The sequence below is a fragment of the Monocercomonoides exilis genome, assembly GCF_001643675.1.
Source record: "Monocercomonoides exilis strain PA203 chromosome Unknown scaffold8-1962414, whole genome shotgun sequence".
Lineage (NCBI taxonomy): Eukaryota > Preaxostyla > Oxymonadida > Polymastigidae > Monocercomonoides > Monocercomonoides exilis.
The window spans coordinates 580,038-604,223 of record NW_027150553.1 but is presented as its reverse complement, the minus strand read 5'-3'; the positions used below and the strand labels follow the sequence as shown (position 1 = coordinate 604,223).

The 24,186-nt window shown below is 37.2% G+C and overlaps 8 protein-coding genes across 8 annotated transcripts; 3 read left to right on the top strand and 5 right to left on the bottom strand.

The window, feature by feature from the left end:
• Nucleotides 1-4,525: 4,525 nt before the first annotated feature.
• On the bottom strand, nt 4,526-5,133 carry MONOS_16564 (uncharacterized protein; the record flags this gene model as incomplete). Its single annotated transcript, XM_067869468.1, has 3 exons — nt 4,526-4,569; nt 4,635-4,865; nt 4,968-5,133. 3 exons carry the CDS (start codon nt 5,131-5,133, stop codon nt 4,526-4,528), a joined length of 441 nt encoding a protein of 146 aa, XP_067732907.1.
• A 1,064-nt stretch (nt 5,134-6,197) lies between these two features.
• On the top strand, nt 6,198-7,684 carry MONOS_17128 (uncharacterized protein; the record flags this gene model as incomplete). Its single annotated transcript, XM_067870018.1, has 3 exons — nt 6,198-6,267; nt 6,367-6,506; nt 6,602-7,684. The coding sequence occupies 3 exons, from the start codon at nt 6,198-6,200 to the stop codon at nt 7,682-7,684; spliced, it is 1,293 nt and encodes a 430-aa protein (XP_067732906.1).
• Nucleotides 7,685-9,848: 2,164 nt separating this feature from the next.
• On the top strand, nt 9,849-10,503 carry MONOS_17127 (uncharacterized protein; the record flags this gene model as incomplete). The annotated part of the gene is made up of 2 exons (XM_067870017.1): nt 9,849-10,166; nt 10,309-10,503. The coding sequence occupies 2 exons, from the start codon at nt 9,849-9,851 to the stop codon at nt 10,501-10,503; spliced, it is 513 nt and encodes a 170-aa protein (XP_067732905.1).
• A 1,697-nt stretch (nt 10,504-12,200) lies between these two features.
• Nucleotides 12,201-14,672, top strand: MONOS_16315 (uncharacterized protein; the record flags this gene model as incomplete). Its single annotated transcript, XM_067869229.1, has 5 exons — nt 12,201-12,418; nt 12,690-13,066; nt 13,247-13,304; nt 13,381-13,432; nt 14,490-14,672. 5 exons carry the CDS (start codon nt 12,201-12,203, stop codon nt 14,670-14,672), a joined length of 888 nt encoding a protein of 295 aa, XP_067732904.1.
• A 1,166-nt stretch (nt 14,673-15,838) lies between these two features.
• MONOS_16316 (uncharacterized protein) lies at nt 15,839-16,420 on the bottom strand (the record flags this gene model as incomplete). Its single annotated transcript, XM_067869230.1, has 1 exon — nt 15,839-16,420. The coding sequence occupies one exon, from the start codon at nt 16,418-16,420 to the stop codon at nt 15,839-15,841; it is 582 nt and encodes a 193-aa protein (XP_067732903.1).
• A 933-nt stretch (nt 16,421-17,353) lies between these two features.
• On the bottom strand, nt 17,354-17,891 carry MONOS_16317 (uncharacterized protein; the record flags this gene model as incomplete). The annotated part of the gene is made up of 2 exons (XM_067869231.1): nt 17,354-17,525; nt 17,749-17,891. 2 exons carry the CDS (start codon nt 17,889-17,891, stop codon nt 17,354-17,356), a joined length of 315 nt encoding a protein of 104 aa, XP_067732902.1.
• An 898-nt stretch (nt 17,892-18,789) lies between these two features.
• Nucleotides 18,790-19,107, bottom strand: MONOS_16676 (putative Ubiquitin family; the record flags this gene model as incomplete). The annotated part of the gene is made up of 1 exon (XM_067869561.1): nt 18,790-19,107. The coding sequence occupies one exon, from the start codon at nt 19,105-19,107 to the stop codon at nt 18,790-18,792; it is 318 nt and encodes a 105-aa protein (XP_067732901.1).
• Nucleotides 19,108-19,663: 556 nt separating this feature from the next.
• Nucleotides 19,664-20,236, bottom strand: MONOS_16677 (uncharacterized protein; the record flags this gene model as incomplete). The annotated part of the gene is made up of 1 exon (XM_067869562.1): nt 19,664-20,236. One exon carries the CDS (start codon nt 20,234-20,236, stop codon nt 19,664-19,666), a length of 573 nt encoding a protein of 190 aa, XP_067732900.1.
• Between the last annotated feature and the right edge of the window lie 3,950 nt (nt 20,237-24,186).

Genomic DNA, 24,186 nt, shown 5'->3' with positions numbered 1-24,186 from the left:
CAAACAAACATAAAATATAAAGATTTTGAATATATTATGACATATTTTTTAAAAAAAGTGGTAAATAAAAAATATATTTGAGAAATAATAGCATTACTACAAACATTAAAAAAAAGAAAGTATTAGCAAACTGGTAAAAAGTTGGAAAAGTTAGTGGTTTTAAAAAAATGAAAGAAACAAAACTCCAGCTTTAATCAGAACCATATCTTTTTGAATTTTTAATTATTTATTAAAAAAAAAACAAATATCAGAAAAATTTTGATTTTTTGTTTAATAGTTATGTATGTGATAAGAGTTAGAAAAATGTTTTTTCTGAATTTTTAAAACTTGTATTCATGGAAAAAACTTCTGTTTTCCGCTTCAAACAATGAAGATGACAGAAGGATCAGAATCTCGATGCCACTTTTTTTTGTTCAAAATGGTTTATTTCATCGATTTAACTTCATATATTACTAAAAAACTGCTTTTTGAAATCTGCAATTTTCGCCCTTTAGCGCGTAATTTTTTGATCTTTTTGCCCTCGAAAAAAATAAAATATAGGGTCGGATCCTTTTTTTCATTCAAAAATGTTGTTGTGTATGAGTCATATTTTTTCATTTTTCATGCATTACTGAATGATTAGATGAGTGGTCGTTTCAAAAATGTGTTTCATTTTTGTAATTGAGTTTTACTGAAAATCATAGAAAAATGAGTGAAATGAAAAAAAATACGTTAAAAAATAACAATCATCCACCAATCAAAATGGCATAAAAAAACAAAAAGTACTTCATGATATTAATCATTTAAAAAATTGAAAACAGTTAGAAATTTTCTAATCAAATTCATCAACTTTCAATTAAACAAAGTTTTATTACATAATCATAAAACATTCACCAAATATCGACAAAATGTCAACAATTTTGAACAATAAAAGATATAAGAAAAAACTGTACTATAACAACAAATTCGTGGTATCAAAGACAATTCCAAACAAAAAAGAATACTAATATTAAAAGTTCAAAAACAAACTTGTCCATTTTCCCTCTGTTTTCCATCCACTCACCCCTTTCTGATATTTCTCTCTCTTTGACTCAAAAAGATCAAATCCAACAAAGAAAAAAGACAGACACAATGATAAAACAACATTTCACACTCTCAACAACTCTCCCTTCCAAAAACCTCACTCAAAGATCAATGAATTCCTTCACAACTCTATATATTAATGAATCTCGATATATACATGTATAAGCGGGACAATAACCAAGAAATAAATAGGGACATATCAGGGACAATAACCAAAAGAAAACAATCGGATTCTAACTGTTGTGCACCTGGGAGGCTGTTCGTCGTATCCAGGTCCGGATATTGCAGCCCGAAGGCTGCAATATCTAATACGAACAGTCACGTCCAGCACCCTTCCGATAGAGTGCCAGCTAAGCATGCACAACAACTAGTTTCTTAATAGGGGACACCAAAAGAACAATTTTGAGATTCATTAAAAGAAGAAGAGTCAAGAAGAAGCTCAAATCTCCTTGAAAGAAGATCTTGAGAAGATTGAGAAAGAAGAGAAGAGTTAGATGATGTGATATCAGAGTGAAATGACTTTCTTGATCTTTGAACTTTTTCTTTCATTGTTGAAGATTCGAGGGCAACCAGAGAGCGTTGAGGAAGATATCCAACAGCTGAAGCAGAGACAAATGAGCCTTTGCGCTCAAAATACAAGTAGTCCTTCATGTGAGGGACTGACAGAGATGGCCATGAAATTTGCTGAGATGGTACATATTCTTCAAAGTACCTCTCATGCTCAAAGTTATTGACAGATGTTGAAGATGGTGAAGAGTTCGATGATGATGTTGAGAAAATGTTTGATTGTGAAGTTGAAGAAGCTGATGTCGAAGTGTTCATATTGTTTTCGAAGAAGTTGATCAAATCATGAAGTGTGGTGATGTGTTCAGTCGAAAGATTGTTGTCGATTGCATTCACTAACGCACCAAATTCACTATCACAGATATTTTTTCCATGATGCTCAGCGAAGAAGTTGAGTTGAGTATTTTTCTTTTTGAGAAGTTTTGATTGTTTTGAGAGGATGAAATGAAGAAGGAAGCGATTTCTGTTGTGTGGACCAGAATCGCAGAAGAACTTAAAAGTGTGAGTGTCTGAGAAGAAATGTCTTTTGATCACAGATTCCAGACACTCAATAACAAATCTGTGATCATTTGAGAGGCAGTCGGAGAAGAAGTTGAAAGTTCGTTTTATTTGTTGATTATTAATTTTTTGAAGAGAGATGATTGTGAATTGAGAGACTTGTTGATAATTAAAGAATTCTTGTTGAAGTTGGTTCTTTCTGATCGGGAGTTTCCATTTTTCTTTAAAGTCGAAGACGAAGACTGCTTCTCCCTCTTTCAGATTGTCGACAGTTGATTGATAGTGTTTTCGTTGCATTTCAGCAACAAGTCGGTGTTGTCGAAGAAGTTTGAGTGTATGAAATTCGGCAGAAGAAAGTCCATTTTTATTTTGTGAAGACTTCAGTTTGTTTTCGAGATAGTTGAGTTTCTCGCACATTCCACAAAGATCTGTACGTCTTTTCGCTTTGGAAAAGTTGGTAGTGAGTTTGTAGAAATGTGACAGAGAAACTTTGATGTTTGTTTCTTCTGTGAACTCACTCCATAATTTTGTCTTGGGTTTGAAGATTAATCTTTTCTCATTGGGAGAAAAGATGCCCATTTTCGTTCTTTTTTCTTTCAAAGCTTCTAATCCATAAGAAGATGTGATTGATGATGATAGTTGTGGAATGGAAGTTGTTGGATGAAGTGGAGTGATGAATGATGATGATGATGATGATGATATGTTATTTAAAGTGTTTAAATTTGATGTATCTGAAGAAGAAGAAGAACCACCAAATTGAATAGTAGATAGTGTTGGTTTTGTTTTTTCTTTTGTGTAAAATGAAAGGGAAGGAGTGAAACCTTGTGAGTGAAGATTATTCCATGAAGAACTCCATTTGTCACTATCGAATTCAGAAACACTTTCATCATTGCAAATACTCCAAAAACTATTGATTCCACTTTTTCTTTTCACAATTGCAATGTAATGTCCGTTTTGTTGATCCAGACGTTTGAATAGTATTTGTCCAGAAAAATGATATATGATGGTTTCTTGATTATCTTTTTGAAGATGTTGAATATCTTTAGAAGAAAACCCTTTGCAAAACGTGCGTTGATTGACTCTATCTGTTTCCATTAGTAATGTTCTCGAAGGTGCTGAACTAGCAGAATCAGTACATTCATGACAGAGGGCTAGCACCTCTGGAAATACAGCCATTTCCTCCCATCTCGCAGCACAGCATTTTTCCTTGCATGCATCACAATAGACACTATTCTTTCCTTCCAAAACTTCAGTTGCAAAGAGAGAAGATAATCCATTATGAGTCGAGGAAGAATTAATAACAACATTGTTACAAACTTCGTTGAAACGTGATGAAATTTTTTGGCATTTTTGGCATTTGAAATGAGTGATTAAAACAGGATTGAAGGTGTCCTTATTTATCAACTCATCTTTTTGAAGAAGTTGGTGAAGATTGTCAAATGCCTCAGCCACGTTTTGCTGCTGTCTGCTTCCATAGTTGCAGAAATTTTCCCATTTGTCAATAAGAGATGGGACCCATGAACGTACTGCCGTTCCATCTTTAGCCAGTTGTTGACAAACACTTATAACACGCGAAGATGTGTTCTTCAAAGATGTTTGTTTTTTGAATAAAGATGGTTTTTGAATAGTTATTGAAGAGAAACATTGAAGAAGAGAAGCCAAATAGCATGTGTTGCCTAAGTTAGGCAATCCTTTTGCTATTTGTGATGATTTATTTGATGAATTTAATGAATTTGAGAAAGATTGAGAATGAGAATAATTTTTTATTGAATTTTCTTTTGCATTCTTTTTTGAAATATTTTTTGAAGAATTATTTTGAATAGATATTTCATTATTTGAAGATTGAATGCTTTGTTGTTGAAGTATTGAAGTGTCATTCTCTTTTGAAAATGAAGAAAAGAGATTTTGAAATGCTTGAGGTGGAATTAATGTGGGTGAAGTGGCATAATCTACTAATTGCTCACTTACAAACACATTATCATTTTGAAATGATGAAGAATTTATTTTTTCTTTCAATTTTTTTGAAATTGAAATTTGTGAAGAAGAAGTTTTTGATTTGAATATTTTGTGAATTGGTATTGGAGATGGAGAAGAATGACGCTTGTGATATGAATTTTTATTTTGGTTTTTTGTTGACCCCCTTTCTCTCCTTATTGGAGTGTTGATTGGAGCATCAACAGCTTGAGAAGAAGAAGAATTTGAAGAAGGAGAATTTTTTTCTGAAATGGTTTTTGAATTTTTATTTTGTTGAGATGATGTTGAAGAAGAAGAAGATTGTTTTTTATTTGAAGAAGAATTTTCCGTAATTATTTCTTCTTCCCAAGCTGCTTCATCAATAAATCTTGCGTAATCTGGCTCAGTTCGCTGCTTTTTCTTTGCTGACTGAAGCGAAGTGGAGGCTTCAGTTGAATGGGCTAACATCCAGTTGTTGCCCTTTTCCCAATCCTGTTCATTTAAGCCTAAAATAAACAGAGAAAATTATTCAAAAAAAAATTCAAATAAAAACAAACCACTTTTGCAAGACGGAAGATGAGGTATTTGTGGAGGAATGATAAATCCTTGGTTCTTTTTGAGCGTTTGCTTCGCATAAATAAATTTTCCTTCTGTGACATCATATCCATAGTCCTGTAAATCGGATAATGATGTGTTGCGGGACAGTGCTTGTAGCATTGTTGTCTGAGTGTGCAACGGAGCGTTGTTGTACACCACAGACAGGTCTTCCAGCAGCTTTATGTGATATTCTGTTTCAAAAAAAAATAAATAATTAACAAATCAAAAAGAAAAAAATAACAGAGAGTGAAAATAATATTTTCAACACAATACAAAAAAATAAAAAACTAAACCATTCAAAGACTTCAGTAAATCATCAATTACTGAAGATGATTGCCTGTAAGTGTAAAACAAATAGGCAAGCAACGAATCCACGTCATTTCCGCCGATTCTCTTTATTTCTTGCCATAGAACATTGCAACGAGAATTTAATGTCGATTCGCGTTTTGAAATCGACATTTTTCTCTAATAAATATTTTCTTATGGAAAATCACAATTATTCTAAAAAAATTTTTTTTTATTTAAAAAAATATGTATTGTTATTTTTTCATTATTTGACTATTTCCAAAATTGTTAAAAAATTTTTTTAACGTGATTTGAATTATAGAAAAAAATTTTAAATATTTCTTATCAGAAAAAAATTGGAAAAATTAAAGAATTCTTAAATTGAAGGTTTATTGAAAAATTCATCACATAAATATTCTTATCTTATGAAAAATATCATTCTCATATAAAAAGTTCTTAAAAATATATATAATATTGTTCTTCAATGAAAAAAGAATCAGATCCATAATTCAAAATTCGAAGGAGTCAAAAAGATCAAAAAAAAAAGTGCTAAAGGGGGGAAAGTGCAAGGAGCCGAAAACAGTTTTTTTCCAATAAATAAAGTACATATGTCGTTATTTATCATTTCCGGCATAAATCAGACACGTGATAATATTGTCATTTTGTGATCGTCATTGTTTTTAATTTTCAAACAGAAAAAATTTAATTTATTTTTTTCTCGATGAATGAAAGGATTTTGGATTTTTTTCCAAAGCCAGAGAGTTTATAATTTTTTTTTAATATAAATGTGAATTAAATATTTCAAATTGAAATTTTTAGTGAAAATCTGATGAAACCCAATAAAAGGAAATTCATAATGTCAAGTGGGAGGTTGTCTGGTTCTCGATTTTCCCGTGCGCACACAAGCATGAGAAAGCAAAGCATAATGAACGATGTGGATATGCTGTCGAACTTTTTCAGAAATATGTCAGTTGATCATGCAAATAAAGTCCTCTTCGAATTTTTTATCAAATCGATCCCCGGAAACTCGCTAATGAATAATCTGATGAAAAATTATGGATGTTTGCTTTTTGTTTTTCCTTTATTTTCTTTGTTTTTTGTAATTAATGATTTTTTATTTTGATATTTATTATGTTTTTATTTTTTTATTATTTGTTTATAAAAAAGCACCATTACATAAGATTGTCCAAAAATTGAAGCTCCCGTTCAATGAATCGAACCCGTATATCCAAGAAAAAATGCTGCTGTGTCTGACTGAGTGGTTTTCTCAGCAAGAACTGATACAAGATTTCAATTACAAGATCAACTGTTTGGGTGAATGTTTGAAGGATAAAAAGAAAGAGAATTCAATTCAATCAATTTTTCGGAAGCAATCTTCTTCATCAAGTTACAGTGTAATATCTTCAGACGAAGATGAAGCGGTTGATCAAATGTCTGAAGAAGAAGAAAGCGACGATGAAGAAACGGAGAGCGATGAATGTTTAAAAATGAGCAAAGATAAAAAATGTTCAGATATTAAAGGAGGAGGAATGAAAATGGAAATAGAGGTTTGGTTTTTTATTATTTTTTCAAAAATTGCCTGATTCAATTTGACAGGCAAATCAATAATTATTTGTTTATTTTTTTGTTTGTTGCTTTGAAGCAACAGTCTTCAATGGAAGCATTAGGAAATCCTTATTCTGTTCTTTCAACAGTTCCACAAATGAGTAGCTTTTTTCAATTTCCTCCTTCGTTTCTATTTCCAGCTCATCCTTTACCAAAAGAATCACGTTCATATGTTCAGGTGTTGGTGAATTGTGGGAGGGAGTTGATAAATTTTGGATCATCATGTGCTTTAGCTTCTATTTGTCAATGTCTGGCATCGTTTGGAGTGCAATGTGATATCAAAAAAAGACGTGGAGGAGTGTATATTTTCCGAAGACTTTTCAGTGCAATCAGAGGGAGAACTGTGACAAGCAAAGTGTGGGGAACTCCAGCATTTATGAATTTTGTGCAAAAACATGGTGGGAGCAAATCTGATCCATTAGGGATCACAACAGCATATGAAGCAATTCTGAACGATGCATTTTTGGAGGGGTGCAATATCAAGAAAGACTTCACAGTGAAGCAATCTTCATTCAAACTGTGTGCGAAGTGTTCTCATGTTCGTGTTCATAACCAAAATCCTTCGTTTTATTTCACCATCATGCATCCATCGATTGTGAAGGGGTTGAATTTGTCATTGTCTGCAACCGATCAGTTATCAACTGAGGAACCGTGTATTGATGCTTATTGTGGGTGCAAGACTTCATTTTTGTATTGGACACAAATTGACAGGTTCCCAAAAATCCTTGCAATTTATCATAGCTCAAAGGAAAACTCCCCTGTTATGCAACCGCCCAAAACTATCACATTTCATGGAAGTGGATCCACTCCGAAATCGATGGTGGTGACGTCACATGCAACAAATCAACTGAAACATGAGTTTTCTTTCTTTCCGAGGATTGATTACAATTTCATTGGATATGTCCTTCATTCGATGAAACCTATGCCTATTGGTCATTTTATAGCAGTTGTTGTTGATGGAAGAGATGAATCGACTGGGGAGCTTAGTCTACTGGAGTGCAATGATGGAGTTATATCTCAGGTGAATTCCCATTTCAATGAAGCATATTGGAAAGCAATGGCAAATGAAGGATGGAATGGTGCAATTTGTTTTTATAGAATAAACCAAATGATTGAATGATTTTGTTCTTTGTCTTTTTTTGCTTTAATTTTTACTTTTTTTTCCTTGCGATTTTTATTTTCGAATTTTTCTTTTTTCAATTTTCTCACTTCCTCTCTTGATGTTTTCAGTTTGATTTTTTACAGTTTTCTCAAGAAAACATTTATAATGAATGAAATATTTTTTATTTGAATTATGAATTTCTTCTGAAATGACAAATCCTTCAAAATTACAAAAAAACGTATCATAATTTAAAATAAAAATAAAAAATGAAAAATATGAAAACATCAATAACATTAACATTGCTATTAAAAAAACAAATAAAATTTATTTTCAGAAAATTTATATGATACCTGTCCGTATACGATTTTTAAATCACAAATTTTAAAAATTCGACTATACTCAACATTGTCAATTTTGAATGAAAAAAAGGATCCGACCCTATATTTTATTTTTTTCGAGGGCAAAAAGATCAAAAAATTACGCGCTAAAGGGCGAAAATTGCAGATTTCAAAAAGCAGTTTTTTAGTAATATATGAAGTTAAATCGATGAAATAAACCATTTTGAACAAAAAAAAGTGGCATCGAGATTCTGATCCTTCTGTCATCTTCATTGTTTGAAGCGGAAAACAGAAGTTTTTTCCATGAATACAAGTTTTAAAAATTCAGAAAAAACATTTTTCTAACTCTTATCACATACATAACTATTAAACAAAAAATCAAAATTTTTCTGATATTTGTTTTTTTTTTAATAAATATTCAAAAATTCAAAAAGATATGGTTCTGATTAAAGCTGGAGTTTTGTTTCTTTCATTTTTTTAAAACCACTAACTTTTCCAACTTTTTACCAGTTTGCTAATACTTTTTATAATTTAATTTTTATTGTAATATTACAATTTTTTCATTATATTGGAAAACTGCTCTGTTTGCTTCCTTTTCAAAGAAAACGAACTTTTCTTGTCTGTCAAATAGCAAATCTTCACGTTGGAGAGCATTGCGATGAGAATAGAACATATTATTATATAGCCATTGGGAAACAAATGAAGTTACGTAAGATTCATGATTTTTATAATTTTTGATTGGAACAAAAGATAAAAACAAATTCAAATGATGTTTTATTGAATGTCGATATAAGGATAGAATTCTGTGAAGGACAAAATCTGCACAAAGTTTTATAGAATTTGGAATATAAGGCAGTGGGAGCAGTTTTTTGGCAAAAAAAAAGTGGCTTGCAATATCAAGGGAAGGATATTTATCACAAAAAAGGCAACAATTCATTGGAAAAAAGGAGAATTTCAAGATGTCAATTATATTAATAAGGTTTTCCTGTTTCTCGGACTGTGCCAGGCAGACGTGGAAGGCTGCGAAATTCTATTTCTGATTCCGCTTTTGCTTCAAAAGAGTGTAGAACAGCCAACGACGAGACATCCAATTATCAAATATTTGTTGGCAGTCGAACAACATTCTGCCCAACTGCAACTGGATTTTACTGCTGAAAGATCTTGTAATTGTTGCAAACAGCAAACTTTGCATTGACAATTTGGTGTTTCTGTTTGTGTAGCACACATATGGCTATCAAGCACATCTTCTGCTGCAATTCCTCCTCCTCTTCTTCTTTCCGGATATCTGCATCTTCTCTGTTGTTTGCCCATCTCTTCAATTGCAGTTTCGAGCTGCACTGCCTGGCGAATGAGATGCCTCCATTCTTTTCATTTGAGGCTGCTGCATGGAATCAGAGCACGTTCAGCATGTTTCTCTTCTGTCATCACTCCTCATTCATCCTTCCTTCTCTCTTCCTTCTCACATTTTTCCCCTCATTGATTGCATGTTCTTCCACTTTGTGTTCTTCCAGCTTGCCTCGATGCAGCTATTTCCTCTTCATTTTGTGAAAGTGTTCACAAGCAGAGTTTTGTTGCAGCTCATTGGGAAGAGACAGAAGTTTGAATGAGAGGGAGGGAGGGAGGGAGGGAAAAGAAAGAAGGAAGGAAGTTGATCAGGCAGATGGTCTTTGGATTTGATTATTGGGATGCTACAGTAGAAGAAGAGGAAGCATAGAAAGAAAATTGAATCGATGATGATTAATTTGTTTCAATTCAAAACGTCGGATCTGAAGAATTCAAAGGCATGAATTAATATATTTTCAATAATTTTTTTTAGTATTTTCTTTTGATTTTATTGTGAAATTATGCATCTTCTTTTTTTTTTAGTCATTATCGAAGCCCGACGAATAGAAACATTTGCGCACACTTCTGCCTCTTCTTCGACTTCTTCGTTTGTGTTTTCTACAGGGATAGTCATTGGGACAGATGACACAGCACAGCTAAAGGCACTACCACAGGAAGATATACCGACTGATGTTGGGCTGCAGGCATGCGGGACTGAGCCGCGGAGTGTGTACTCGTGTCTGGTTGTGAAGCATGTGTTCCAGCCGCTGTCGATGCAACTGAATGCGCCAGCAGGAATAATGATATCTTCGTTTGTTGCAGTGGTGCTGATGGGGCGCGTGTGTGGAGAGGCGCTGCACCCTGCAGCATCTGGTCAATTACATTGCACCACGATCTTTTGAGCGCATGTGGCAGCAGAGCATCTGGAGGCTGTGAAGTACATAATATTGTCTGCTCTATTTTTTTGTGAATGTGATGTAGTTACCGAATGTTGTGCTGACATGTGTTTTGTTAGCGCTGGCAGCGTATTTCGTGGCGGTGACGTGTGTCAACTCGCTCTATGAGATGCTGATGAAGTTCAGGGGAATTCTGTCGATTGCGCTTCCACTACTGAAAAGAGCATATTGTGGAGATGATGATAAAGAAGATGGAAGAGAGATGAAAATGAGGCAATAGAATGACTGATTGAAATGAAGATTCCAAAGAAGAACGAGAAGAAGAGATGTTGTAACATCAAAGAACGGAAGAGCACTGGAAATGGAGCAATTGCAGAAGAGGAGGAGCGGAGTACAAATGTAATCGTATTGTATTGTCTGTTTGGGTGACATTTTTGAACGAAGTGGAAGCAGAGGCCTCACCGAAGTATCATGTGGAAAGCAGGTAGCTGTGTGAGGAGTGGGTTGTACAGAGCGAAGAGACAGAAGCGCTGATGGAAGAGGGGTTTTGGAGTAGGCGTGCGTACAGAGAGAAGGGAAGTGATGGAAATCAAGATGGAGATAAGATGAAGAAGGGGGAGAGAAAGAGGAAGGAGAGAGAAGGTGAAAGCGAAGAGGAATTATTAATGTTATCTTCCATTTCCTCTGATACAACACATTTTTATTGTGCACATCACAATTAATCGGATATTTCATCTTCTTCTTCGTTGACTTGTTATTCTTCTCATTCTTCTGATGATACAGCAGTTTTCACGTCATTGAGCAGTGGAAGAAAAAGTTAATGGAGCAATTGAAAACATTTGCATCCTGTTGTCATCTGGCCAACCGTTGTTGCGATTAGGAGAAAGATCAGAAAGGAGCAGGACAGCCAAAATATATTTTCAAAGAGACAGACAGTTGTGCAGACACCAGCAAAGGCAGTTTTTGCAAGAGGAATGGAATGCATTCAGACAGCTGTGCAGGCAGAGAGAGAAGGCATGCAAGAACGCAACGCGATTTGAAAAGAGAAGCACAACCATCCTTTGTTTCTGATGCATTTCCTGAACTGTCTCTTGAGAATGCTTTATTCTCTTCCTCTTTGTCCTCTTCCTCTTCTTCTTCTTTTCCCACTTCTTCATCACATTCTTCTTCTTCTTTGACGTGTCCTCTCTCTTAACATTGGATCAGATCCGCAACATTCGAATGTGAGCAAGATTTTCAATCAATAACTGAATAATCCATACAAAAAATTATCTCATTTGGTTAGGCTATCTTCAACAACATCATCGCTGTAGATGCCTTCTTTAGGATTGCTGGACGTGCACTTGAACTTCTCTTCTCTTCTGCAGCACACATCCTGCAATATTTTGGAGCTTCGAATAGATTTGGTGCGCAAGCTGCGCTGAATGGACTGAATGGGCATCGCATGAGAAATGGCGGTGGAAGAGGGAAGGAGCTTCAAGGCACATTGCGTTTATCCTCTCGCTTTATGACACCACCAAGAAGCGAAGAGAGAGAAGTTCAAGTTCAAATTGAAGAGGCAAAGAAGGTGGATTTCAAAAGCTAATTGAGCACAGAGCAGAGGAATGGGAATCAATGGGAAAAGCCAAAGGCGAAGACGAAGACGAAGGAGAAAGACGAGTTTTGCACAATGCAAATTAACGCTTTCGACACAAGGCTTCCACATGAAGAAACAGAAAGGAGAAGGGGAAGAGAAGGAGGAGGCGATGATGAAGTGATCAGCAGCAGACATTTTTCTCGTTCGGCATCACGCTCTCATCTGCTCAGCTGCACCCTCAACACATCACAGCCTCATAAATATTTGCCACTCCTCCTTTTTCTCCCTTGCCACGCACGCAATTGTCTGCCCCTTCTGTTCTTGTTGGAGCTCCACCAAAGCCATCCACTTCATCATCTCCTGCCACAGACTACTTTTCACTCACGCAGAAGTCCTTCGACATGACTAGCCCAAGCTCTGCCTCTTTATCAAACATGTCTTCTTCCTCTCTTTCTTCTTCTATTTCATCCTTCTCGCTGCCTCCGCTTGTGACTGTGCCGATCCCTCGTGCGATTCTCGGGAAGAGCAGATTGGGTAATGCAGGTGTGTTTGCAAGCAGCAGCGTGTCAGCGACGAGGGATGTGTTTGAGCCACAGAGCATCTTTCTGAACTATGCTGCGTATGTGGCTAGCCAGGAGATTCTGCTGGGTGGTGAGAAGGAGAAGGAGAAGGAGTAGAAGAAGGATGAGAAGAGGAGTGCAAATGAGTTTGTGAGTGATAAAGATGAAAAGGGATTGTTGTATCTGACAGATAAATGCATCGATAATGAGAAAAATGAAAAAGAGGAAGAAAAAGACGGATTTGGCAGAGATATTAGAAAGGCTCGGAATAAATCGAATGGGATAAAAGGAAGAATAAGCCCGTGTCAATTGAAATCACGCTTTGCTCAGCTTATCAGCCAGAAATCAAAAATCCAAGAAATATCCAGCAGCAACTTATCGAAACGCAATCACTTTCTCTCCGATTGCATCCACTAACAAATCATCATCATCATCTTCTTCTTCTTCTTCAACTTCTCCTTCTTCTTCCTCTCCCTCCTCAACCAACCCCCCATCCATCAAGCACAGCTTTGGGGGTTCGTTCAAAGTGAAGTGGCAGAATGTGATTGATCTATGTGCCAGTGTTGTTTGCAGAGCTTTTCTGTCGATTGACGTTCCACCTTCGATGAGATGTCCGTTTCCTGTTGTACAGTTAATGATCTGCGGCTTCGACGACATCCGCAAGCAGAGGGGACTAAACGCAATGACCCACATGGCGAACCAGAATTGTTTGGAAAATTGTTATTTTTCTGCAAAATAAAATATTTTTCATTAATTGTTTCATTTTTTTAATCTGTATTTTGCTTTTCAAATATTAATCTTATTTTGATATTTTTTTGTTCATACTCATACGATGAATTGTAATGATGGTGGACCAATGGCTATGATTATGCAATTATCCTGATTAGTAAATAAAGGTTATTTGCTGAATGGTGCTGTTGCAAAGCAACTAATCAGATTCATGGGGTTTGCCAGAAACTTATTATAGAATTATTTTTCACAATATTTTCTTTCTTCCTTTTTACGCCTACTTTTTCGCTAGTTCGTTTCATTATGCAAAAATACGCAAATATATTCACTATCAGTTTTCGATGGTATCCTCTTGTCTCTTCTTCTCTTCGTGTGATCAACAAGTTCATCACCAACGGTGCTGTGTTCCACTCTGTGTTCCTGCGCAAAGGCATTCTCCAGCTCATCCTCCGCTTGCTGTACTCACCATGCACTGAATACATCGACAAGGCCTCTTCTATTCTTCTCTCGCTGACCACCAAGTCGTTCAAGCTGTTTGCCAATTCACTCGACAAGGCGCTGTTTAACGAGCTTGTCGAGCTGATGTTCTCGCCACAGGCAATTGTGCGGAACAACAGCGTCGGAAATCATAGAGGCGCTTGCTGAAGGAAGAGGGCTGGATGAAGAAGAAGAAGGAGAAGAGAAACGAGAAGGATAATGAAGCGAACAATGAACCAACAGTTACGAAGGAAGAGCTGCTGCGTTGTTTGCTGAGCTGAGGTGTTGGGTCGAATCTTGCAGGATTACCGGCTTCACCAACAACGACTGACATAGCGAAAATAATGACTGCTTGTGCTTTGCTTAATCTGTATGCACCTGTTGGGAAAAAGAAGAACAGGAGAAAATACGGAGGAGGATGATGATGATGAGGATGAAGAAAAGGAGAGTGTAACGAAAGAGATGAAAAAAAGAAGAAGAAGATTGGTGTTCATGTCCGTCTTCTCCTCGCACACAAGGTCATTCGCCCACTTTGTATCGACTGCGTTCTTTCCTGTGCTCACCTTTGCTGCATATTCCATCGATTGCCTCAGTACCAATTCAATTGCCATACCGGTCCCACCATTACATGCTCCACCCACTGCCTGAAGAACGCACACAGCTTCTCCACCTCAGTTGAATGCAGCGCAAAACAGCCACGTCACAACATATTCCAGCGAGCACAGCAGAGCAGTTATTTCTGTGCTACCAAACGCTCTCCTCAATCTTCAGTGTAACTTTCTTCTTTCAGAATCGTATTTGAAAGAGGGAATAATCAATTCCTCAACCATTTGCTCCTTCTCCTTCATTCCCTTCCTCTTCTTCTTCTCCCAAGCTGCAACTTATTCCACAATCTGAATTCTTGCTGATTGATAACACTCACAGAACGGCCAATTAATTAGAGCTTCGACGACTCAGAAAGCTTCCATGAAGCTCAACCCAATCGATTCTGTAAGAGAACATAGGAAAGAGCAAGTGAAGGTGAAGAGAAAGGGAAAAGTGTTCAGTGCGTGTCAAACTCCACAAGGAAGGGAAGAACAGGGAATGCCATTGTTTAATTGCTGCTGATGCCGAGAGCCGAAGGAAGAGAAAGAGAAGATAGAAGGTTTGGAAGAAGAGTGAAAGGATATCAATTTTGATCATCAAAGTGAGTTGCTTGTGAAGCAAAAGAAATTGTTGCCACCGGAGAGATGAGAGCTATGGTGGAGAGAGAGTCAAATGAAGGGGAAGCAAAAACGAAAGAAAAGGATGATCAAGAGAAAGAGGAAGATGATGATGAAAAAGGGAAAGAAATGGCATAAACAAAAAACGAATGATGGCTCAGGCGAATTCAATGTTGATTTCTTCACAAAGCAACAAGAGCAGGAACTTAGGAAAAGCACGAAGTTAACGAAGGGAGAATTTTAAAATGTCGAGTTGAAATGATAGGAAACCATGTAGTGAATCGAGAAAAAAATAAAACCTGCATTTTTAAATAAAGAATAAAAAGAGAAGTGAAGGACAGAGTCAATTATTATTGTTAACTGTAGTTTCCTGTGCAAAACAATCTCCGTTTGCTGAATCTGTTGAGCAGATCAGCAGATATAGAAATTTTTTGAAGAGATTTCAGCTTGATTGATGAAAAGCACATTTCTTTTTCCACAGAAAAATAAAAATTCACAAATTTGTTGCATTTTTTTAAGTTCTTTAAATATTTTTTCCATTTTATCAGCTTTGTTTAACAGGTTAAGTATCTTTTTTCACTTTTAAATTTGTTTTGTTGATTAAACTTTATTAATTTTTAGGTTCATTTTTATTAAACTTGATCAAAAAATCGTTTTTCGTAAAAAATGTTAAATAGGTATGTTTTTTTGGTCTTATAAATAAAACAAATATATATTACAGAAATTAAAGTTAAATACTTGCAAAAAATCATTTTTAACTTCTTGATCAAAAAATACCACAATATATTTTATTTTTTCGATTTTTGATCTTTTTTTATGATATCAAAAAAAATCACCCACATGTTGATAAGCACTCGATATGTCCAGAGTTGTCATCCAGTCGTTCTTCTCCAGGAGTTCCACGACTGTCTCCTTGGAATCCATCTTGAAATGTTTTCCCTGCACTTCCTCATTTTAGGTCCTGCAGTTCAAGGTCTTTCTTCACTTTCCGTTCTTCTTTCGCACCGTGAATGTCGGGTTGAACCACTTCACCTCCAACTCCTGTATGGGCTTCACCACTCCGTCCTTCAATTACTCCTCCAAAAGGGATAAATAATTGTTTGTCATCTCCGTTGTCCCACGAAACTCTTGTCTGTGTTTTCTCTCCTCGAGTGAGATTGGAGACTGGGGACTTCTCCATCGAGCTCTTTTTCCATGGCTCACTAGTTTATCTCCCCCAATCTTCTTCCACTCGCTCAGTCTGTTCGCTAGTCTCCCAGGAAGTGGCTCCTTCGGTTGTCCAATCACTATGTTCTTCCTCACTCCTGGCGTCTTTTGGTCATGCTGCATCTGTGTATTCCCTTCTCCTTCGAAAATGTCTTCATTAACTGTCTTCGAGCTCTCCTCCAGGGCGCTCCCAATTAGGGACTCAATAGCAGTCCCAAAAGTTCTTAAGACTCTCTTCTCTTCCTCCTTCCCGGGTTTCCGATCGTTCTTCTGATCTATCCTGCGGAAATATACGGAGTCTCCTCCTGTTCTCGTTGTATCGTGTCGCACATCTTCTATCGATATCTCTAACGTTCGATCCACTTCTCTCTCCTTCCATTGGTCTAACGAGTTCACAATCTCTCCGATATTCACATGTGATTTTTGCACTTCCGTCTCTGATCGCATATCGTCAGGAGCAACGGTTTCTCGTTGTGTAGTCACTTCGCTGAAATGGGTAATTTTTTTTGGGATCATACTTTTTCTGTCAAAATTTTCGGTCTGATTTTTTTCGGTTCGAAAGTTATCAACATGTGAAGAATATGAACGGAAAACATCTAAAAATCAATAATGCTTAAATCTCTCGTGAAACTCTTCGAAATCCTTTATTTTTAACTTGAATGGTCGCATTTTATCATAATTTTGAAACATTGACATCGTTTTTTTTCATTCAGTTTCTATTATTCTTGAATAACAAATGTTATCATGATAATATTTTACAACATGTCACAAAATTCATTTGGTAGACAATTTTTCAGATTTAAAAAGTTATGTTTTTTGATCTCGTAAGGATTTCAATTGCTGATTATAGGTGAATTAGAGTTTTTTCTTTTTGATCCATCTTGAAAATAGATGTTTATAAAATTTACAATGAATGTTTTGATTCTTTTTCGAGAAAATTAAATATTAAGATACGTATATAAAATTTTATTCAATCAGAAATTTTCAAATCTCAGAATTGATATCAACGTTTTGTATAAGCTTATTCATCTCACTGAAATTTGAGCAAAAAAAGCATTTTTATAATTGGTTGTTTGTAATTTGTTTTTTCTTAAAAGTTTAATTTATTTTTAGATTTTTTGAATTCGTTTTTTTGTTGCAATATTCTCAAAAAATATAACTTCTGCATATAAGTATTACAACGATCGGTGAATTTTCAGAGGGAAATATTTCATGTTGTCAATAACAATTTTGAAAATTTTTAATTATACGATGAAGAATATTTAGCCGGATGGAGTGAGTGAATTGAGCATTTGAAAGAGTTCCAGAATAGTTAAAAATAAAATTGAAGAAGATATTGTTATTGAGTGGAGTGTATTTGAAGAAGTCACCCAGAAAACATCAAAAAATGTGAAGCGCAACCAGCGTGAGCATTAACCCGCTTGAGTCTCCGTCTTCTGCATTGAACCATCTAGACTCGTTCATCAGCGCTACCCTACCATCTTTGAAATCTGTTCGAACGAACGGATCGGGTGTCTCGACTTTTTCTTCTTCTCGAACATTTTGCACTCGGCTGGTGATGTTGTATTCCACACCTATGGCAACATCTTTTTTCCAATGGCAAGCTTGCTTCCTCTTTATCACCAGCCACACCTTCTGCTTCCACCCTCACCCGGTGCAGTCCCTCTCGGCTGCAGCACACATGCCGCCCCCGCATCGCCACCAACGCCGGATAGTGCACAAACCCCCCACTCTCCGGGAAATAGAACGCAGACTAAATAGTATGCGTTCCATACACCTCCAGGACAATGCTCTGTGTTATTGTCGAACTGCCCCTTTTCAAATCAATCGATCTTCCCGGAACTTGAATCAGCACCTCCACAGACATCTGCATTGCCTTCGTGTTCGTCAGCACTTCATCGCGCACATACACTTGCATGGCTTGAATCTTAATCCGCTTCTCATAATTTTGCCTCCTTTCTCTGTTCCTGATTCACCTCCAATTTTTCGCTCACGTCATACACAAACTCCTGCACAACCACCTGCTTCATCTCCACTCGTTTCCCCAAGTCACTCAACTACATCCCTTGTTTCCTCACTTGTCTCTCTTATTCTCTTTCCCTTTCGTTTTATCCTTCTCCTTCTCCTTCTCCTTCTTCAATTCCTTCTTTTCCCCCCTCAAATTCCTCCATCTCCTTCACAAACAGCACTGCGGCTGTGTCATACTCCTAATAGACTCTCTCGCCCTTCCTCCCCTCATCTCAGTCGCCTTCTCCACGCAAACAGGATGCACACAAACATCTTTCAGCGCAGCTGCAAACGCCGCTGATGCAAACGAATCGGTGCATTCAATCACATTCGCTGACACAAAAGGAACAGACTTCCCACACTCACGCATATCTCTGCCCACCCACTACCCGGCACACACAAACAGATATCGCGCATAGTCTAGGAAGATATGGTTCCACTCAACCAGTACAGAATGAGATGACGGCACACGATGATATTAATTCTCTCTGTATTCCTTCATGTTCTCCACCTGCTGGAACTTCGCAACTGGCTTTTTCTCTTCTTCTTTCCAGGAACAAAGCTCATCATCTCCAAAAGAGTCGCAAGAAACACAAGAAGCAGAAGTGAAATCATTTCGCAAATACTCTGATTCCATCTGCATTCCCATAGGCATCGCCATCTGAGGACTTGAAGGAATTTCCTTTGAGAAAGAGCTACAAAAACAATTTGCTTTACGAGGCATCGCGCAAGCGTTGCTTATCCTCTGCCATGCATTCGACTACATCTAAATTCTCGGCCTCTACCCTAACCCTGCCTCCGCCACTGCCCTAGCCATCCCGACCATCTGCATTGCCATTCTCGCTCCAGGCCTCTATCTTTTCTCCATCTGCCCCATCTGCTCTTGAACATCCGTTGAACCCCCCCAGCATACGCGGCATCAGCTTCAGCTCTTCGTTGTTCCGGACGAAGCACTCGCTCATCGTGCGCATGTCACTCAGCTGCACATCGTTGAAGATAATCTTCTGCATGTCAGGAAGAATCCCTTCTTTCTTCTGCACAAGCTCCTTCAGCTCCTCCACCGTAGTCTCCTTCGTCACGAAAACTCGAATTATCTTCCCTTGCATCGTCCTCACCTGCACTACCATCTTCCCCAAATCTCCTCCTTCTTTGAATGCTCGTCCCGACGCTCCTTTCACACTGCTCTTTCTTCCTCTTTCTTCTTCTTCTTCTTCTGCCTCAAAGAAACCCCCAACATCCAGTCCAGATCGAAGCACTGTCTCAAAAACCTTCTCCTCTTCTTTCTTGTCTATCAGCTGCAACCTCAGCTGATTTTCCACTTTCTCCACCGGCGCCACACACCTCCTCAAACTCCTCTCCAGCAATTCTTCTCCTTCTCTTCTTTCTCCTTTTCTTCTTACTTTTTCTCTTGCTCTTCGTTTTCATCAATTGCTTCACAATATCTTCTTTTTAACAATTCTTTCAGAATCAGCTCCTAGTGCATCTTCTGCAAAACATGCTTCTTCGGGTCAAACACATTCATCAGCCGCATTTACCTCAATCGTCCTTCTCCTTCTCCTCCTTCTCTTCCCTCCGTTTTCCTTCTCCCTCCGCACAGACTCAGATCCACCCCCACCACTTTCGCCACCACATGCTCATCGTCTGTCGCCACCACTGTCACAGTGCTCTGCCCCTTCCCTGCAATCACCTCCATCGGGACAACCACACGCCTCCTCTTTCCTTCCCCTTGTGCTTCAACACAAGTGTCGTCGTTTCCCCCAAAAAGTCAATGTTCTTCCAGTCTGCCAGGCTCCTCCTCCAGTTCCACACTCCTCCCATTCCCCCTTCCATCGCCCCGTTCATCATCATTATCTTCTTCTTCCTCGCCATCATGTCTGCCATCATCTCTCCGCTTGCTGCTCCTCCGCAGATCGCGTCCCCTGCAAATGCTCTCGCCTCCTTCCTCCAAGTCTCCTGCGTCACAACCCCGTGCATCAGCACAGAGTGCGCATCCAGTGTGTTCCCCAGGCGCTCTGCTGCCATCTGTCTTCGCTGAATGTATTCTTGCTCTGTGTTCAGCCTCTTGTCCGACATGTCGAACGACACCGCAACCTTTGCTGTTTCCACCTCCACCTGACTTCCTTCCTCCAACCCCGTAAGCTGCGTCTCTGCATAAAATTCCCCCGCAAACACACTCCCAAACACATACACACGCGTAATCGTTATGCAATTGCTCAGAATCACCTCCACTTTCCCTGCTTCCGCTCCTTCTCTCATCTGCCTAACTCCCACAATCACAACTGCAGCATCACCTCCTCGTCACAAAATCTTCCGCAAACCATATAGAAGCGATGTGTTGTCATGTCTCACACCGCAATCAATTTCTTCTTTCGATTTTTCGATCATGTTTTCCCCCTTCATTCCATCTTTCTCGTTGTTTTCAACAATCTTCCGTGGCTCATTCAGCGAAATAGACGTCCGCAGCCCCGTCGCCCACTCAAACAGCTCATATTCCCCACAAGGTCAATCAGCCGACAGAATCGCCTTCCCTTCCTTCATCACCATCTTCTCGCTCACGTCACGCAGTTGGACAATCCGCTCTATCCCGATCATTTGCGTCAGCGAAACCAGTCTCTTCTCAATCCTCTTCTTCTCATTCTTCGCTCTCTCCTTTTCTTCCTCTTCAATCTTTTCCTCTTCACTCCTTTCCTCTTCTCCTTCATCCCATCCCTTTGCCTACCAGCTTTTCCACCACACGCCTCGACTGCAGTAATTGCGACACCATCCGATCTATCACCGACGGCAGCAGCGACGGGTCAAATAGATCGCAGATCGATGTGAGCACATTCACATCTGCCGCTGCAACGATCCGCTTACTCCCCGACTTCGTGCTCACAGATGCTGCAAGCGATGGAGCCTGACCAACAAACGGAACAGATAGCACCACATAAAGCACAACATCGTCAGCACACGTAACACCTCCATTCAGCAATCCCCGCCGAGCCACAACATGTCCCTTGAAGCGTCTGTTGCTCCTTCAGTTACCAATTCTTTTAATTTGCATGCGCCCCAACTTCTTCTGACACAGCAATTAGCATCCGTCTATTGATATCGTCCATCGCTGCTACAGACGTGAATGACGACGAAACCGCCGACACATACGAAGAGTTAATTGCAGGCGAAGATGAAGACGATAATTACTTGTCATCTCCTTCCGCTTTCTTCTCTTCGCTGCTCTGCCTCCTGAATGGAGAAGAAGATCAACGTTCTGCTTCAGTTGAATAAGACTAAGTCAAAAAAAAAAAAATAGAATGACAAGAATAATGCTGTGCTGTTTTCCTGAAATAAAAATGTGTAAGAGATGTGAGATAATTTTATAAAAGTTGACCAAGAAGCTTCACTTTGATTTCTTCAATTTTCGCATCAGAAAGTTTAAACAGTTGATGAAGTCATTCACTTCAAAATGATGAAACTTCGTTGTGTTTTCCTATTACTTTTTCTTTCTTTTTTTTTGAAATATCATTGCAGATTGTATGATATCGAACTTTGAATAGTAAATATTCATAAAATTCCGATTTTATTGATTGCAAAATAAAAGGAGACATAACAGAATGTTTGTATTTGACTAAGTAAACATCAATTAAGTTTGCAAGTGTATATCAGATTTCTTCAGTTCTATCGAGAAGTGTACAGTATAAACAATCAAATTGACTACTCATGCATATGCCATTTCATTTGTTTTATTAGTCGTTCATATTTGTAATTAGTGACTTTTGTGAATATCTCTTTTCAATTGTTTATTTGTTATTTTAGTTTTTTTTTAAAATGCAACCAAAAGATCATAAATCAACATTGAAGCTTATTTTTTTGTGACTATTTTAATATTTTTAACATGTCCAAAAATTCAATAAGTTTGAAAAGAACAATTAAAAAAAATCAGTAAACAAGAATAAACCAAATTCTTGCTCCAAAACTCTAATCACAAATTGAGAGCAATTCCAACTGTAAACACAATGCTTTACAGAACCCTTTGAGGTTGAATAAATATTTTGAAGTTGGTGCAACCATTCTAGAATGATTATTTTGATACAGATCGACTGTTGATTGAAAGTTGAAAGGTAGCTGAAGCTCAGAAATGAAAGATAGTCGAATGGAAGATGAAAGAGTAGCGTGATTGTGGAAGAGTTGTGAAATAATTATCTGCTGAAGCTCTGCAATTGAGCATTATTGGCTTAGGAAGAAACAAGTTTGTTTGAAGATGAGGTTGCAATATGATAGGAGATAAAAGTATTTTTTCGATAATTGTGAAAGAAAAATGAATTTTGATGAAGGAAAATGTGAGTTGAATGAAATGGTTGATGAAGAATGCTGATAAGAAGAAGAAGATGATGATGATGATGAAGGAGGAGAAGGAGAAGGAGAAAAAGAAGTGAATGAAGAATTTCGTGCATTCATGTTGCTTGGCGAAGAGTAATGATAAGGCAATGAGCCAATTGTTGACGATGATGATGAATGAGAATAACTTGTATTTTCGCTTGTTTCATGCGAAAACTACCAAAAATTCGACAGTATTGAATCCAAAGTTTCATTAATAAAAGCATATGTTTTAAAATGGAAAAAGTCGATGCTTTTATCATATCGAGAAATTGATGGATTGTGATGTATCCAGATCTTCTCGATCATTCTCTTTGGCTTTGCTGTTCACCACTTTCATTTGAACGAACTTTTTTATGCGTTGCTGTTTCATTTATCGGTTTAATCGCTTCTTTTTCTTCCTCTTTTTCTCTATTTTTTCTTTATTTTCTTCTATTATCACATCTTCTTCAACTTTCCTTTAAAAGCATTTCTAAAACAGATAAATAGACAGTATCAAAACTTTTTCATATTACTCTTGTGAATACTCGACAAAACTTTCAATTCTTACATATTCTGAAATATGTTCAGCAACTTTGGTCGACTTTTCATCTCGGCATATAACTTCAATTCTTTTATTTCCTTTTTTTCTCTTCTTCCTCTTATCCCTCTCTGCTATAATCTCTTTCTCTTCCTTCCTCATTGTTCTTCCCCTGCTGCTTCAGCTGCACTCGTTGGAGTCATATAATGTCGTTCATCAAGTTCTGATATCTCTTGCTTTTTATCATCTGCATAACTGCTTCCAGGCACGTTGCTTCCTCAAATATTCATTCTTATCTGTTTAGTGATCTCTCATTCAGCATTGATCTCACAGAGCGGACAACTTGAAATATGAATTAATTTGTGCTGTGTGGTTTTTCGAATATTCTCTCTAAAGCCTAAGGAAATTTTTAACTTGGAGGATGTCTGGTTGCAGATGCCGTATAAAGAAGCACTTATTCAAAGGAGCGAAAATTATAAAGGAGCAGACAAATGAATTTGAATGCACCGGAAAACTGTGGATTGATGAGAAAACATTGGATGTATTTTCTGCAATTGATTGAGCAAATATATTCATGTGATTTATTTGTCGAACATCGTTTAATAAAAACACATCTTTTTAAAGCGCTAATTTTTTTTTCTTTAATTGTTGCTTTTTTAATTGGAATCTCTGCAATTCACTTTTACCGAATTGAAATGACACAAAAGTGAATAAAAAGGAGAAATTGTCAAAATTTGAATTGCCTTAAATAAAAATCGTTTAAAGCAACCAAACCTGGTTTCATTCAAAAGTTGTGTTTGTGCAAGCTCCGTTCTGCAGAAACATATTTTTTTCCCTTTCGTTCAAAGAATATTTGTCAGGATAAACTAATAATTAAGAAAATTCTCTGTGAAAACGTTAAATAAAATCTAATACTTGAAATCTGAAAAGTGTTTAATATCAATCAATTCAAAAAATACATGTGCTCTTTATTCATTTTCCACGCATTGATGTTAGTTTTTAAAAGTTAAAATTATCAACAATAAATGATTTCGCAGATCATCCCATTTGTGGAACTTTGTCATCACAAAGAATAAACTATTTTTTATTGAGTCATGGAACGAATCAAGTTTTCTCTTTTATCAAACTCGAGGAAAAGCGAAAAATGCAGAGATGTTTGGGAGTATCTATCAAACAAATCTGCAAATGATTGTGTGGAAATGCTGAAGTACATGTTCTTCCATACAAATACGGGTAAAAAAATATTTCCCCAGATTCAAAAAATATTTAACGGTTTGTTTTTGTTTTTCGTCTTTGTATTTATATTTATCAAACTCTTTGAAACTTTTGACTA